A 17,789-nucleotide genomic window follows, 5' to 3' on the forward strand; every position below is an offset into this window, starting at 1 on the left:
AAAACTTCTATGGTTCATAAATGATCTCAGATTAATATGTATTATTAATGTAATTAATTAATAATAATTAATCAAATTAATAATACATAGAGATTATTACATGGACACACTAGGTCAACACTTGGAGAGAGACTACTACATGCTGGGAGATACGGTCAAATAAAAAAATCCTTGTTCTCAAAAACTTCTTAACTCAGTATCCTGGATCAAATATTTTAAATAAGAAATTTTGTTTTACAAGGATGAAAGAAGTACATACAAACTTTGCTATGAAAATTTGAATTCAGAGTTACGAAAGTAAAAGAGGTAGTGTTCTCTCTCCTTATCTCCCTTCAGATTACATTGCAGAGGGTAAAAATGAATGGTTTGGGAGGTCTAGATTTCTAGTCCATATAGAGGTACATCCACATACATTTCTTACATCAACATATACTCACATGTGTACACACTTTTCACATATTATTCTGTCCTTTGTTTTAACTAAAAAAATATATTACTGAAAAATTTCTAGGCTGTAACAAATAGTTCTACTTCATTCTTTTTATTAAACTCATAGAATTCCACTGTATAGAAGAAGTAGCATTTACTGTGCTATTCATGTCTCCATTGCTTTGCCATTTTACATGGTGCAATAATCATCCATGCACATATACCATCATGTGAGAATGTTCTTAAGATTAATTCCAAAGGGCTGGGGAGATGGTTCAAAGGGCTGAAGTGCACACTTTGCATCTGGCATCACTTGAGAGCTCTGGGTTTGATCCCTGGCAATCCAAGTGTGTCTCTCTCCCAGCCAGAAAGAATTTCCTGAATGAAATTGTTCGAAGAAGTTACATATCTTATATTGATTTTATACAACAAAGCCATTTTGAAAATAGTTTGTAACAATATACCATATAAATTATAATTAAAAATCTGTTTTTATTTAGGGGCCAGAGTGATAATACAGCCAGTAAAGCGTTTGCCTTGCAAGCCATCAACCTGGGTTCGATCCCTGGCATCCCATATGGTCCCTGAGCTCCACCAGGAATAATTCCAGAAGACAGAGTCAGGAGTTGTCCTGAGCATTGCTGGGTGTGACCAAAGGAGAAAATTCTTTTTTTTCCCTTCTTGCATCAAACGATCCATCTCCTCTCTTAATCTTCTTTTACATAACTCTATCTAGATAAATAAGAAAGAGTACATTCTGTTTCTAGGAAGACTTTCCATGAAAAGTCTTTGTTAAAGTTAGTAGGCAGGACCTTTTTGCTCAGGGATTACTCCTGGCTCTATATTCAGGCACATCACACCTGGCATATCACACCTGGGGACAATATGGGGTGCTTGGTATCGAACTCAGGTTGGCTGTGTACAAAGCAAGTGTCCAACCCACTGTACTACCCTCCAGCCCCTCTTAAACTGACAAGAGTTCCTGTCATTTGGGCACTGGTTGAAGCAGTCAGTGCCATGGCATTCTCCCATTTATACCTGGCAATGATCCAATGAGATACTATGATCCCATTTTATAGGAGAGGAAACTTGAATTTCATAGAGGGTGGGCATCATGCTCCAGGTCATTCAGCCAGTAAGGGAATGGGGCACAGGACAGGAACTCAGTGCAATCTGACTCCAGCACTGTGCGCTCCTGCAGGAAATAAACGAATCCTTCCAAGGGAGCAGATGAAGTTGTTCCTCTCAATATGGCTCTATCCAAATCTCTGGAAAATGAATGAAGTTGCTTTGGCCAAGAAGGCATCATAGTTTCCCAGGATGCTTTCTCTATAGTTTTCTTCTTAGGTTCCTCAAGCCCATAACCACCCACCTCACTTCTGTTTTGCACAGAGGGTCTCCAGGAAAGGAAATCGATCATGCATCACCTGTGAAAATTTGCTCTACTGCTCTCCACTTAATGTTCCAAACTTTTGTGTAGCAGCCTATGTATGGTCCCATTTCACAGATGGCATGGCACAGTCAAGTCAAGAGGCAAGACTGAGCCTTTATTCAGCACAGACCAGTACTCTGGCTGTCAATTTCTTTCCTTTAAAACCACGGGGAACAGATTAAGTTATTCACCAAATTTTCTATTATTAAACTACACCAAAATTGATAAACTGATAGCAACATAGCAACTTCTAAAGAGAACCTGTCACAAAATGTATCATATTACTGGTTCTGGTTAAGGAGTTCATGCTCATATACTGCATTTGTTTATTTAGCAGTCCTTGAGTCATACTAAAGCTTTAGAAGGATGTTAAAGATAGGGCAAGATGGTGGTGGGGACAAGGAAGATAAAAGTTATGCTTTGTACTAAACTGGTTCATGGTTTTATTTGCTGGAAAATTTTCAGTTACAGTCATAACCTATATGCATGTATTTGGACACATGTATATATTTTTATACAATTTTAATATATATGCATACATGTACAGTACATATAATATTTATTTGTATCATTTATTTGCAAGTAATTCTCTTCAATTTTTGAGATATTTTTTATTGATTGACTTCCGTGATGTAGAATTCTCTTAATTATGATGATTTCCAGGTACATTATTGATACCTTTCCTGTTTTGTTTTGTTTGTTTTTTGGGTCATGGCTGGTGGTACTTAGGGATATCCTGGCTCTGCACTGAGGCCCTGAACCTGGCGGCCTTGGGGAACTGTAAGTGGTGCCAAGGACTGAATCTGGGTCAACCATTTGCAGGTTAGCGCCCTGCCCACTGAACTAGGGCTCTGGCCCCAACGTAAACATTCTAATATAACCTATTTGCTTAAGAGAAAACTAAGGCAGGGCTGGAGGGCTAGCCCAGTGGGCTGGAGTGCACGCTCTGCGCATGTGAGGTCGTGAGTTGCATCTTCAGCACTGTATACCTTCCCCAGAACAGAACTGTTGGGCTCGCAAAGCTGAGGGTACTGAGAGTGCCTCCCACCTCACCCCAGGCTACCCGAGCACTGCTGAAAAGTTCCTCCTTAGAAGAAGAGATAACATGGCAACCCCCCACCCCTCCAAAAAAAAGAACCCCCCCCAAAAAAAACAGGAGCAAAGGATAGAAAGAACATAACTAGATTTAATTTACTTCAAGAACACATTATAAGGCTTATATGGGGCATGGATTTGGGGGTGTGGCTTGGTTTGGGGGCCATACTCAGTCATGCAAGACAGACTGCTGGCACAGTACTAAGCAATCGCTCCTAGTGGTGCTTAGGTGACTATACACAGTGGTGGATCAAACCAGACTTGGCTGCGAGTAAGGCCAAGGCTTTACTCCTGTGTTATCTCTGGCCCTATGTGGCAAAGTTGTATATATACTTGCTATGACCAATGTAGAGTATGAGCATGGAAAAAAATTAAACCCAGGAGTGAATAAAGGGCACTGTTCAAACACTGGCACTAACATCTTAAATTTTATTTGAAACTCAGAACTGGCTTTTGAAGTTTATTAATGGAAAAACATATTCACTAAAAAAACTCATTTCCAAAAAAGAGTTTGAAAGCAAAATCTTATGAGCTCAGTTGGAATGGTATCTGGCATCAACATTTATAAAGATTAATATATACAAACCTTAAAGAAAATGCAATCCCATAAATTCAAACATGAGTTGAAAGTTCAGATTTTTCATATCCTTACCAAATGCTTTCTAACTTAAACATTAATTTCAATTATAAGTTGGAGTGAGACTATTAAAGTGTACTTTGTCCTTGGGAAGTATCTGGAAAATACCTAATGATACTTTTTTATAGAGATTATGATTCTGTGGTTGAGGTTGATAATTAGACACGATAACAAGTTCTCATAACTCAAAGGGTCAAATAAATGTTTTTTATATTGTCTGTGCTTGCAAAATATTAATAAGGTTGGATGCAGCCAAAGACTTGGGAAAACAAAATTTTAATTAAACAATAATGAAGTCTGGCATGGGGGTGGGGGAATGTTGCCTTTCTCCTGAGTCCAGGCAAATTCAAAGGATCCTTCTATCCTGAACGCCAGGGGAGGAAGGGAGAGAGGGAAAGAAGGGGAGAGAGAGGGAGGGGGAGGGTTTGACTATCTGTCAGTGTTGGTCAGGAAAAACAGGACACACATTCCAGAACTTATCCACAGGGGCTGGGTGTAGGAAACAGTGACCACTCGACCACTGGAGCAGAAAAGAGCTGCAGGAACTGCCAGTTCCCCTGTGCTGGGATGGATGAGGATGTTCTACTGGCTGCACGGCCAAGTTGGGGTCCTTGGACATAGAATAATTGCACTCACTTGTGAGATATAAAAAACACAGTATGAGATTAATACCTAAGACAGAAACAAGGACCAGGAGAACCGGTCCACGGTTGGAAGCTTGCTACAAGTGGTGGTGGTGGGGGGGGGGGATAGTTAGGATAGAGAAGGGACCACTGTGACAATGATAGTTGGAAACCATCACTCTGGACAAGAAATGAAAGGAGGTAAAGGGAGATACATGCTAACCTTTCAGTACTTCTACTGCATATCACAGTGCCCCAAAAGGATTGAAAGAAGGGGGGATATCTGCCATAGAGACAGGCTGGGGTAGGGGGAGGGAAACGAGGGACACTTGTGGTGGGAAATGCACGCTGCTGAAAGGACTGGTATTGGAACATTATACGACAAAAACCCAATCATGCAACTTTGCAATTGTGCATCTCACAGTGATTCCACTGAAAATAAATAAATAAAACCCAAAAAGTTGGGGATGTCAGTGAACTCCCTCCTAAAGTCTCAAGGAAATTATCTGCTCTGTGTCTAATATGCTGCTTCCCTAATGAAATGGCCGCCAGAAAACAGAAATGAATACAATCTCAATCATCCACAAGCCAGGGGTTAGTTTCTACAATAAAAAAAGGAATCAACACACACACACACAAACAGATTTCAGTATGTTGCCTCCCCACTGCAGGAGGTTTCCAAAGCTTTAGAGAAAGCAAACTTTCCCCTTGGACAGAACCCCCACCTCGAAGCTGTCACCCGCTCCAGATTCTTTGTGTCTTCCTCCAGCCCATGCTGCCATGACGCTGGCACAGATCCCCACTGTCGCTCAGTAGGATGTGAGAAACCACTTTTGACTGTCCAGCTACTCTCGCCAGTGTGCCTTGGGTAAATGTCTAAAAACTGTAAGGCAAAGTCCTTTTAAATTTTTTAAAATCTAGTCAACAGATCTTTCCAAGAGACCTATAAGGCGCCAGATACCGCAGATGCCTGTGAACTGAGCAAGGTTTCTGCATACCTACAGCTAATGTTAAAGCCAAGGGACACACAAGAGCAAACAAATCACTTCCTAATGGTTGGTGGTTACAGGACTTCAGAGAAAATAAATTAGAGTGAGAGCAGTTAAAAGTCTAGTTAGGTGACATTTGAATAATGAACCATAAATAATTATTCATAAGAATTTCAAATAATTAATTTGAAAGGACATATGCACACAGATATTCAATGAAATGATTAGTATGATAGGCAAAATACGCAAATAACCCAATATCCAAATACTGATGGATGGACCAAGAAACTGTGGGGCAAGAGAGATAATACAGTGAGTAGGGTACTTGCGTTATAAACAGACAACCTGGGTTCTATTCACAGCACTCCATATGGTGCCCCAAACCCTGCCAAGAGTAATCCCTGAGCACTTCCATGGCTGCCAAAGTAAGAAAGAAAGAAAGAAAGAAAGAAAGAAAGAAAGAAAGAAAGAAAGAAAGAAAGAAGGAAGGAAGGAAGGAAGGAAGGAAGGAAGGAAGGAAGGAAGGAAGGAAGGAAGGAAGGAAGGAAGGAAGGAAGGAAGGAAGGAAGGAAGGAAGAAGAAAGAAAGAAAGAAAGAAAGAAAGAAAGAAAGAAAGAAAGAAAGAAAGAAAGAAAGAAAGAAAGAAAGAGAGAAAGAAAGAGAGAAAGAAAGAAAGAGAAAGAAAGAAGGAAAGAAAGAAAGAAAGAAAGAAAGGAAGGAAGGAAGGAAGGAAGGAAAGAGAGAGAAAGAAAAAAGTGGTGGTACATAATTGACAGTGGAGTACTATACAGCAATAAGAGAGACAAAATCACGCAATTTGCCACAATATGTATAGAACTAGGACTCATGCTGAGTGAAGTCAGTCCGAGGAAAGGGATAGATACTGAATGATCCCTCTGACACATGGACCCTAAAGACCTGTAGGGAGAAACAACTGGCCAGAGGCAACACAACTGGGGAGTTGGTCCACAGAACACAGCTTAAAGGGGGCGTGGTGGAACAAAGGGCATTTGGGACTTGGGCAGAAAGAAGTGGGTCCCCTGGTAGTGGTTGCTGTGTTGGATTAATGTATACGTGAATCTACCACTGATACTATTGTAAATTTTAACACCCAATAAAGATAAAATAAGATGGGAGAGGTCCCCCTCCCCCCAAAAAAGAAAGGCTGTACGGTGTGAGGGGGAAGTAGAAACAGAGTAAGGGACCCAGAGAGGGCCAAGGCTCCGGAGATGAGCTAGGTGGGCTTAAGGGACAGAAAGAGGCCAGTGTCATGGGGAAACTTCAGAGAACAGGTGAGTTTGGGGAGTAAAGACCTGAGTTCAGGGTACTTGCTGGGGTGGGGATGGGTCCAAAGTTCAGGTGTCTGTAGGCATGGTGAGAACTGTCACCAGCCACAGTGAAATCACTTTCTGTTCACCAGCTCATCACAGGGAGTAAGCACACAAACAGGAGCTGATGTTCTTCTAAGGCTTTTCCTGACTGCTTCACAAATTTCATCCGTGAGGTGACAGTCGGTCTGCAGCACCTATTCTAAAGCAGCATTAATATTCATCACACGCCCAGCAGTACTGCCTTCCTCACGCAGGGTGGCAGACTGTGGGGGAAGCCTAACCTCAAATGCACTGAATCCCCACCTCTGCTACTTGACAGGCAGCAGGGGAGATGCTTCCTCTCCTCTCCTCTCTGCCCTCCCTGCCTTCCCTCCCTCTCTTTCCCTCCCTTCCTCCTCCCTCCTTTCCTCATTCCTTCCTCCCTCCCTCCCACCTCCCTCCTTTCCCTCCTTTCCTTCTTCTATTTACTGGTGCTCAGGGGATCCTGTGGTACGGAGACCAAACCCAGGGCTCCTGCCTGAAAAGCACAGACAGCAGCCCTTGGAGTTATTTCCTGGGCCCTGAACTCACTTTGAATGAAATAACTTAAGATAGTTGAGAATGGACTAAAAGGTAAATTCGCATTAGCTATTTAGAAGCAAAACATTTAATTCATGTTATGGCTACAAGGTTTGGAGAACTCCAGAGAAGGAGTGCACAAGAAAACTGAAGAAACGCAAGGGACAGAAGGGCTTGCAGTTTAAGTTCATTTCACACCATGGCCAAGGGACTGAGATTTAGACTTAGACTGATCTGAGCTCCAAGTTTTGCTCCATTAGAAAGGTGAATATAACATGGCTAGCACTATGTATGATAAGTAGAAAAATAGTCATAAATGGACTGAACAAAAAGGTAACACTTTTTTTTTCTTTAGCACAGTGGGTAGCACGCGGCCGTCCCGGGTTCGATTCCTCCGTCCCTCTCGGCAAGCCTGGCAAGCTACTGAGAGTATCCCACCTGCATGACAAAGACTGGCAAGCTACCAGTGTTGTATTCAATATGCGAAAAACAGTAACAATAAATCTCACAATGGAGACGTTACTGGTGCCCGCTCGAGCAAATCGATAAGCAACGGGATGATAGTGACAGGATCACATTATCAGTTTCTGTAAAAACAGGCTGGCAGGCAACTCTTCCCCTCCTGTCTGCATTTTAGTGTGAGTCCCAAAACATCAGTTAAAAGTTTATATAGGTGGGTTTTTTTTAATAGTCCGCGTTATTTTTGTTTACTATTTTTAAAAATTGAATCACTGTGAAATACACAGTTACAAAGTTGTTCATGACTGAGTTTCAGCCAGGCAATGTTCCAACACCCACCCCTTAACCAGCATACACTCCTTACCGCCAATGTCCCTGGTTGCCTGCTAACACTTTTAAATGCTTACCATGAGTCAGACACCTCAGGGAGATCTTTATTTATATGATTGTTTTTTAAAAAAGGAATGTTTATGTTGTTGTTGTTTGTCTTGAGGCCAAACCACACATTGCTCAGGGATTACTCTTGGCTTTGGGCTTAGGGAGATCTTGTGGGTTTGGGGAACCATATGTGGTGCTGGAGATGGAAGCTGGGTCGTGTAAGGCAAGCACCTTACCTGCTGTATAGCTCCAGCCCCAGTTACATGTGTTTTTCTATTGGCCTCCCACATCCCAAGGAAGTAGGCTATTACTATTCCCATAGACTAGAGGAAAACATGAGAAAGCAAGTGGTCAAAGCAATTTTCCCACGATATGTGGGTATTTGAGCTTAAATAGTGGTCAGAATTTGCCCTTGTAACTTCTATCATGATATTTTTAGTCTTGGCACCAAGTTTGTGCAAAACGTCTGTATTTGTATATTTAAAAGCTACTACTTATCACTTAATGTTATTATTATTTAAAAATTATTATTATATTTGTTTTGGGGGTCATACCTGGCAGTGCTCAGGGCCTGCACCTCACTCTATGCTTGGGGGTTTCTCCCTGCAGTGCTCTGGGGGGGGGGGGGGCCATGAGGCACTGAAGATAGAATTTGAGCCTCCCTCGTGCCATATATGTTTTGCAGGCCGAGCGGTCACTGAGTTATGTTTCTGGCTCTCATTCCATGCTATTTTAAACTTTATACCAAACTCAGAATGTCGAACTTATTTTATCTTTTGTACAGGTAGAAACATCAGATCAGAGCATGTTAGTACTTGGCTGAAGGTCACACAGCTGGTAAATGATAAAACCTTGATATTAATTCATGTTTGCTGACTCTAGCCCATCTATTTTGGTTTTTTATTTAGGCTTCCTCCCTTGGATAATAAGCATCTAATCACATTTCAATGACATAAGAATTTACTAATTCTGTGGATATATTTTTGGTTACATTACCCAAGGGTAGTATGATGCTGGTGATAACTGGGTCTCCTTGGTAGTTGGAAAATAAGGGTCATGTCAAAGGAGAACTAACAGAAAGACGCAAAAAAAAAAAAAAAACAAGACTATGAGTCAATGGAGCCTCATAGTCTTCATGCCTGAGAATTCAGGGCTCTTAGTCCTATGGGGTCAGACTCAGGGTTGGAAGCAGAAAGTTTAATAACTTTCTACTAGAGAGGCATAATAAAACAACCGAATAGTTGGAAGCATCTTTTCTTTGAATATCCTAAGGAGACAGCAGCATTAAGATGCCAGAATCCTGATATAAAGCCATGTCATAAAGCATATGGGTAATGTCTCCATGAGGTGGTTACTGGCCCTTCTCCTGATAGTACCCTAGACAATAATTTTTAATTGGAGAGGTGGGGGGAAAGGAAGGAGAACTCTTCTGCAGATTTGAGAAAATCTAAAGATCACTTTTCTGCACAACAAATGGAAAACACTGCCCAGATGAAGATAATTATTTCTTCAGACATCATCCATTCAACCACTCATCCATCCACCTCTCCCACTCCACTCCATCCATCCATCCAACCCACTGTCTGTCGCCCTAGTCATACATACATCTAACATAATTTTCAGTGATGTAAAATATCAATACACTTAATTTTTTTCAATTCCAGGGATAATAACTCTTTCAAGGATGTACTTCAGAAAAAAAAGTCTATAGTTTGCAGCAGAGAAAACAGAATCTTAAAGAACTCATTTGGACTTGAATTCAGACACTTTGAATTCATGGACTTTGCTTTAAAGATTTTTGATACGATTTTTTACCCAATGTCTGTTGAGTGAACAAATAAGCAAATAAATGGGATTTTCATCTTTTGTGCTGTTTGATTTTTAAAAAACTAAAACAGTAAGTCAGTGGCAAAGGCTCAACATTGGTATCAACTAAAGCTCTCAAATTCCAGCACCATAAATACTTATCGAAAGTGTATATAAGCCAATAAAATGGGGATCAAAACGTCATCTTGAAGTACTGTTATAAGGACAAAAATAAGGTAGAATATATAATAAAGCTAAAAAAATCAAGTAACTCTTCTTTTCATTATATGCTGTAGGAAATTATTGTTCTAAGGCACAAGGAAACAGATTCAAAGTTTTTCATTGTAAAATTCTGGGATACTGGAACTTTAGAAACAATAAAAATGTCCCGATAGGAGATTGGCACAGTCATATAATGGACTACATATGAGAGGTAAAATTGAATTTTGAGATAAATCCCCAAAAACTCGTTGACAAAAAAACAGCTGAATGACACATTTTTATGTAAATTTTATAAGAAGAAGCATTCATATTTCTTGCAGCTAGGACTGGAGGGATAGCACAGCAGGTAGGGTGTTTGCCTTGCACGTGGCCAACCTGGGTTCGATTCCTCCATCCCTATCAGAGAGCAAGCTACAGAGAGTATCCTGCCCGCACGGCAGAGCCTGGCAAGCTACCCATGGCATATTTGATATGCCCAAAACAGTAACAACAAGACTCAAAATGGAGACGTTACTGGTACCCGCTCGAGCAAATTGATGAACAGCGGGATGACAATGCAGTGCAGTGCTACAAACATAGGTGATAAAATTATGTAAATATGCCTGGAAATAAAATTTCACCAACTTTTTTTTTTTTTTTTTTTTCCTTTTTGGGTCACACCCAGCAATGCTCAGGGGTTACTCCTGGCTTTGCACTCAGGAATTACTCCTGGCAGTGCTTGGGGGACCATATGGGATGCCGGGGATCGAACCCGGGTCGGCCGCGTGCAAGGCAAACGCCCTACCCGCTGTGCTATCGCTCCGGCCCCGATCACCAACTTTTGAGTAGAATAGATTTTAGGGAGAGAAGGAGGGGATAAGAGTGATTTGAGGTAATTCCATAAAATGTTATTACATAAAAAAAATGAAGAAAACAGCAAAATACCTAAAATTAGTGTTAAAGCTGAAAGTTATACAGATGGGTTTAATCTAAATTATTAAACATTAAAATAATTCCTGAAGGCAATTTTTAAAATAAAAAAATACATATAAAGTGCAAACCGAGGTCACAGAAACTGCTTAACAATTAGTGGCTATTTAAATCCAGCAAAGGAGGGTTGGAGAGATAGTACAGCGGATAAGGCACTTGCTTGCTCGTATCTACCCAGGTTAATTCTTAAATCTGAGCCAGGTCTAGGCTTTGCCTTATTGTATGGAACCTTTACCAAGTGATATAACAACTGCATTTGGCCAGTCTTCCTGCAATTGAACACTCCTATAATCTGTGGTTCAGAAAGAGAAAAGCAAGGCTGGGGAGCTAGTACTTATATACATATCCATGTAATTCTACCAGGAGGCAAACTTTCTTTCTCCTAAGATTTTAATCACTGCCTTGTTTCTATGTTGTAAGTCACATGGTCTTGTTTAGAAAAATTAGAACCAGAGATCTTACTCTGCATCGCAATTGTTTACACTTTTCCACAACAACCAAATAGGTCATCACAAATATAACACTCAGAATAAACATCAGGTTAAGGGTGAACAGAAAGTTACTTTATGCTCTGGCTCCACCAGGAATAAATGGAACAAGAAAAAGAAACACCAATTTGAAAAAGCAGGAGAGTCTATTTTTAACTTGGTATTTTTCAAGCTGTGCTACAGAGGTTCAAAAACTGCCTTTCAAAGATTTTAAGACAAATCTTGTTGATCTTAAATGACATGGTCATTTAGAAATGTATCTTAAATAATGGGCTACACTATTGAATTTTTCCTTCTTTTTGTGGGGATAGGAAATCGTAGTTCCTTGTCATTATGACGCGATCTGATACCCAGACTTCTGTTTTACTCCTAGTAGCTATCTTCACGACTGCCCCATCCCTTCTACAGTGTAGGATACAGGCAAGCGATTGCCCTGATTGTGGGGGCTTTCATGTATATAAATGTGTGTGTGTGTGTGTGTGTGTTTGAAAGTTGCCAGGAATCAAATCTACAGCCTCACATTTGCAAAACAAGTGCTCTACCACTAAGCTACATCCCTGACCTTAGTACAGCCTTCAGAGCTAGATTTTTCTACACCCTGCATATCAGTGAAATCCTCACTTTCCATTTCCATCCCTTGGGTCCTGACTGACTGAAGACTGATCCTGGCACCTGTTGAGCAGGAAGATGCTGTTCTGTGCTGCCGGGACTTACTCCCCCAGCTTTGGAGAGGGTTGTGAGCTGAAGGCTCTCAGCTAACTCTGGCAACTGTCCTTCCTTCGAGAGAGCCACCTACACCAAGGTTATGCTTCTTCTCAAGGGCATCCCACCTCCAATGATGGGTGAAGATGGGGGAGAGGGAAAATTTGGGTGGAAGGGGCTGAGTTCTGTCCCAGTTGGGGACAACTTTGCATTTCAAAGCTACCTGAAGGTCAGTTGGGCCCTTGTTTTCTGTGTGTGCTTTTTAGAGTCACACCTTGTTGTGCTCAGGACTTACTCCTTGCTCTGCATTTAGGGGTCACTCCTGGTGTGCTCTGAGGACTGTATGGGGTACCAGGGAAGGTCCTGATCAGATGTGTGCAAGGCAAGCCTGTTAGCCACTGGGTTCGTCCCTAAAGGCCTCTTGAGTCTGACTTTCAGCTTAATCCCTCCTTTTTTATCTTCCATATAGGTGGGGATCCTCACACCAATTTTGTATCTATTTTCTGTGTGTTTTTGTTTCAGAGCCTCTTTCCTTAAGGAACCAAATCTGCTCAGGGCTCACTCCTGGCTCTGAGCTCAGGGATCATTTCTGGCGAGCTCAGTGGACCATATGGGGTGCTGGGACAGAACCTGAGTTAGCTGCATGCAAGGCAAACACTTTATCCATTATACTATTGTTCTGGCCCTCTTCCTTGTTAAGTTCTGTTTTTCCATGGATTAAATTCTTGACGTTTTTCTTCTTAGCATCCTTCACCCAGCAGTCCTCTACCCATCACCCATCCCCACCTAGGGCCCAGTGATTCACAAGCTTTTTCTGTAAAGGAGAACAGAATAAATATTTTCTGCCTTGTGACCAATACAGTGTTTGTATGAACTACTCAATATAATAAGTTGAATCACAACTACTTCATTCCAGCATTGTATTATGAAAAGAGTCAGAAAAACATATAATTGAATCAGCACAGCTGAATGCAATTTTAAAGTTTATTTACAAAAGGCAGGAAACTGTATACCAATAAAAGATGACTTACAAAAATGGAAGGCAGGTCAATTTTCTCTTGCGGGTAGAATTTGTTAATCCCCCGACTAGTCTAAATAATGCAGAGGACTGTGAAAATTTAAGGACAGCAGCTAGCAATAAGTGTGTGGTTTGAAATGCACATAGGTTGCTGAAATACCCAATGGAAAATTGTCCTTTGATGGATTTTCCTACCCAAATGTGCTGGGATGCAAATGTTTAGGTGTTATCAATCTATGAATTAACAGACTTGAGTACAGAAAGACTATCATCTTAGAGACCCTCCAGTGACTTGCTTATGACCTGTTAGATGTCCGTAAAGGTTTAAAGAAAATAGGGGTCAACTGTATAGAGCGCTGGACTGAATAAGCAAGATCTACCCTATGCATATTACTATGGAAACTCCAATATCTTGATGAACATCCTTGCCTGAAAAGGTGGGAATCCAGTTTTCAGAGAACAAGCCGCATTTATAAACATTTACAAAATGACAGCAGTACAATTAGATACTTTTCAGCAAGAACTTTCTGTGGGTCTGGTATTAAATTTTAATACCCGACATAAACCAGGCTTTAATATTTATTGAACTGAGCATTTGAGGGTTGTACACATTATCTTCTGATTTTTCTTATTCAGATACCAGAACTTTTCCCTCTCTACTGCTAGGTAATGGGATTCAGATAGGAAAAGCTTTCTTTTCTTTTTTCTATTGTTTTTTTGGGCCATACCTGGCATTGCTCAGAGTTTTTTCCTGGCTCTGTGCTTAGAGATTACTCATGGAATGGTTCAGGGCACCATATGTGGTTCCAGAGATTGAAGGTAGCACACAAGCAAAGCAAGCACCTTACCCATTGTAGTACCTTTTTACGCAAGGAAAGAAATTTGTTCAATGTCCTATTTACTTATTTGACTTGAGAACCACTGCTATAATCTACTTTCCATACCCCCCTTCAGTGGCAGTTGCCTACCTCCTAGACGTGACCCACACTCTTTAGTCACTCAAATATCTTTGATTCTGTCCAATTTATCTCATATCGGATGCTAAGACTCCATTTAAGGTTAGCAAAAAATTCTCTTACCTTTGAGGGGTAGGGCGTTTGCCTTTCACGTGGCTGACCTCGGTTCAATTCCTCCATCCCTCTCGGAAAGCCCGGCAAGCTACCGAGAGTATCCCGCCCACATGGCAGAACCTGGCAAGCTACCCGTGGCGTATTCAATATGCCAAAAACAGTAACAACAAGTCTCATAATGGAGATCTTACTTGTGCCCACTTGAGCAAATTGATGAACAACAGGACGACAGTGCTACAGTGCTACCTTTGAGGGGCTGGAGAGATAGTACAGTGATAGGGTATACAGCCTATTTAGGTTTGATCCCTGGTACCACATACGGTCCCTAAGCACTGCCAGAAGTGATGCCTTGGGAACCATTAGGTGTGACCCAAGAATTAAAGAAAGGAAGGACAGAAATTTTTACTTTAAAGACATATATGCTGACTTTTAAGACATGTACACTTAATATAAGCAAAGGGTGCTTATTTTTTTCAACAACACTCTTTCATCATTTTATATCTTGATAATTTGGTAAGCCCAACTAATTGCTACAATACTAACTCATCCAGGTATTGTATAAGTAGGATTGATACATATGGCTGATTAATTTGCTTTTATGTTAGGCCCAATTTGAAGTTGAATACCCCATGTATATATCTTTAACCTAATTCAAAACTGTGCTCATAAAGTAAGTCTTTGTTAAAAGGCAATCTCAGTGCAGTCTTAACCTGCTTTTTATTTAGTGCATTACTACAGTAATGCCTCATAGTGAGTATCTTAATTCATGGATGTTGGCAAATTAAGTTAGGTGCTCTTTAATATGTCCAAGTGGAAGAATGCTCAGTTCCAAAGAAGTTATACCTTCCCATACTCAACAGGTAGACACATTGTTGCCAAATTCCTTATGAATAAGTGGGGATCTTATTTCACTAATAGTATATGAATATACAAATCAGCCCCAGGGGACTTCCAGGTTTTTCATGTAATAGATCTCTCCTACCCACTCTATTTGTCTCTAGAGTGAATATACTCTGGATTTCCTTACAAGCAGGACTATTCAGACTAGAAACAAGAAAACTACTCCTTTTGGGTCAATAAGATGATTAAAAATTTGATTCATTAACATATGTAACTCTGGTGTATGTTTCCAACTCAGTCATTAAATAGTTGATACACAATACACATAACATTTCTTTATATTGTTTAAAATTCATGATTAAGGGGATCTGAGTTACAGTACAGTGATTAGAGCACTTTCCTTGCATGTGGCCAACCTAGGTTTTACCCAGGCACCATATATGGTCCTCCAAGGCCCGCCAGGAGAGAGCCTGAGCACAGAGCCAGAAGTAAACCCTAAGCACCTCCAGGTACGGCAGTGATCACTACTATAAGCGATAAGTCAAGTCTCTGGCATCCATTCAGGGAGACACATGGAGGCTCTGTGACTGGCAACAATAATTGTGCTCTCCTCTTCAAAGTTTCTCAAACATTAAGAAGCTAAACTAAATCTGGAGTACATCTGCACATCAAAATGAACAATGATTTCACACAAAAAAAAAACACACTGAAAAAGACACACCAAAAAGCCAGGTGATCTATATAATGTGGCCGGAAGGAACTTATCCACAGTCCTGCAACACTCTCAAATTCCCTTTTGCTCCCTGGTTCTCCACCTAGTTTTCACAATTATTAACTAATACAAGGCATTAGAGAATTAGAGACACAATCTCAGGAGAAGCATTAGATCTTAAAGTTTAACAACTATCACAAGCATGACATGGATGTCAAGGATGACAAGGGGACATGGATTCTTCAGACTCCTACTGTTTAAACTCTGGTGCGGGTCTTTACATTTTGTGAGTGATAGAACACGCAATAGCTTGTCAAAACTAGGTACCTGATTCCAGATGGGACCCAACAGAACAAGCTATAAATAACATGGGATTGGGATAAGGGGGAATCCAGGAACTACAGTAAAGCCATCCCACATGACAGGAAAGTGTGATGCTAGATTGCAAGAGTGAACACTAGGTAAATCTTCCCCAACATAACGAGGTGTTCTTTCATTCAACTGCAAAGATATTAACAAGTGGAGCATAGTATTTTTAATCCACAAATTACTATTTTTCTAAAAAAAAAAAAATCCAGAAGCTGCAGTTTCAAAGATGGTTTCCTAGTTGAACAAAGTTGCCGCCTTTTTTACCAAAACCCTGCAGGATGGAACTTGGCGGTAGAAATAAAGAAGTTGTGTCCCGTGACTTCTCACCCTCCCTAAGCACGTGGGTCTAATGTATCTTTCTCACATACCCTAAGCGTGCCGGTGCTCAGACAGGCCACCCCATCCTGCCCCAGTCTATCTTTCGGCAACGTGTTCGCAGTGCGCTCTCTTGCTTTCCAAAAGCCAGTAGACACAGAATCAGTTTTTCCTGGCTCTGCCTTGCAAGTTGGGGCTGCCTCTTAGCAAACCGAAATAAAATCAAAGGGAATAAACGCAAGTCCACAAAGACCCCTAGGACACTGATCTGGTATGAAATCCTCCCTCCTTCATGAAGCGCTCCCCTTGTCCATCCCAGTTGAAATAAATTTTTTTTTTTTTAAAAAAAAGTCATCTGAATGTCAAAGTCTGTCCTGCACGTCTCTCGGCTGCAAAGCTGGTTTTCTTAGCTGGGTGCGGGTTAGCACACCATCACTCCCCAAGAGACGCCTGTAAACTCTGGGGCTAACTCAGGAGGGGTCTCCCAGGCGCCTCCAGGGAAGATGCAAAAATCTTTGTGAAGCTCAAGTCACCCTTCTCGGCGGATCTTTTGTCCCAAGAGTCGGGCCACCCGTTCAAGTTTAAAAAACAAGAGATGGAGGGCGAGAAAGAATACAATCATACAGGTGGCAGCGGCTTCCCACGGGTGGCACCCGTCAAGGGCTGGGGGCCCCCGCGCGTTCCGGCTCACCTGGTACACGTCCCGCAGCCCGCACCACGTCCGCAGCACCTGGTGGCAAGCTCGCAGCCTCTCCGTGTACCATCTCCGCAGCGTAGACACGGTCAAGTTCCACACGAAGCGGCTGCCGCTGAACAGCAGGTCCTCCACGCCGCACATGAACACCGAAGCCATGCCTCCTGCTTCCCGCCGAGTCCCCCTCGGCTGCAGCCTCGGGACACGCACCGCAGCGGCCGCGCCGCCGCCCGGGCTCCCCACTCCGGCCTCTGCTGGCAGCTGGGGTCAAGCCTTCCACTTAACTCGTCTTTCACCGTGCGTCCTGGCGGGGCTCCCGCGGCATGCCCCGGGATTGGGCGCCCGCCAGCCAACGGCTGCGGCTGGCACACAGAAGCCCAGTGTCCACCCCCGCCCGCTCGCTGGCAGCACGGAGCAAGCTGCGCTAAGCTGCGCCAGGCGAGTTCTGGGCGCTCCCGGGGCATGGGAAGCCCTGGCCCGCGAGGACTCCCCCTGGCGCTCCCCGAGGTCCCTGGGCTGGGGGGGATGTGGAGCAATTCTCAGCAGGCGAAGAGGAGAGCTGCATTTCAGCGGACTTGGCTAGCACGCCCTGTGCTCGCGCGCGCGCGCGCACACACACACACCCCCACACACACCCACCCCCACACACACCC

General features: G+C 42.2%; 1 protein-coding gene across 1 annotated transcript in view; it reads right to left on the reverse strand.

The window, feature by feature from the left end:
* Positions 1-17,491, reverse strand: part of FRMD4B (FERM domain containing 4B) — a 240,204-nt gene extending 222,713 nt beyond the window's left edge. The window contains exon 1 of the mRNA XM_004612789.3: positions 17,134-17,491. Within this exon, the coding sequence (XP_004612846.2) occupies positions 17,134-17,295 (162 nt within the window). The 5' untranslated portion in view covers positions 17,296-17,491. The remainder of the gene's footprint in view (positions 1-17,133) is intronic.
* Positions 17,492-17,789: the final 298 nt, after the last annotated feature.

This window comes from Sorex araneus, chromosome 4, assembly GCF_027595985.1.
Source record: "Sorex araneus isolate mSorAra2 chromosome 4, mSorAra2.pri, whole genome shotgun sequence".
Taxonomy (NCBI): domain Eukaryota; kingdom Metazoa; phylum Chordata; class Mammalia; order Eulipotyphla; family Soricidae; genus Sorex; species Sorex araneus.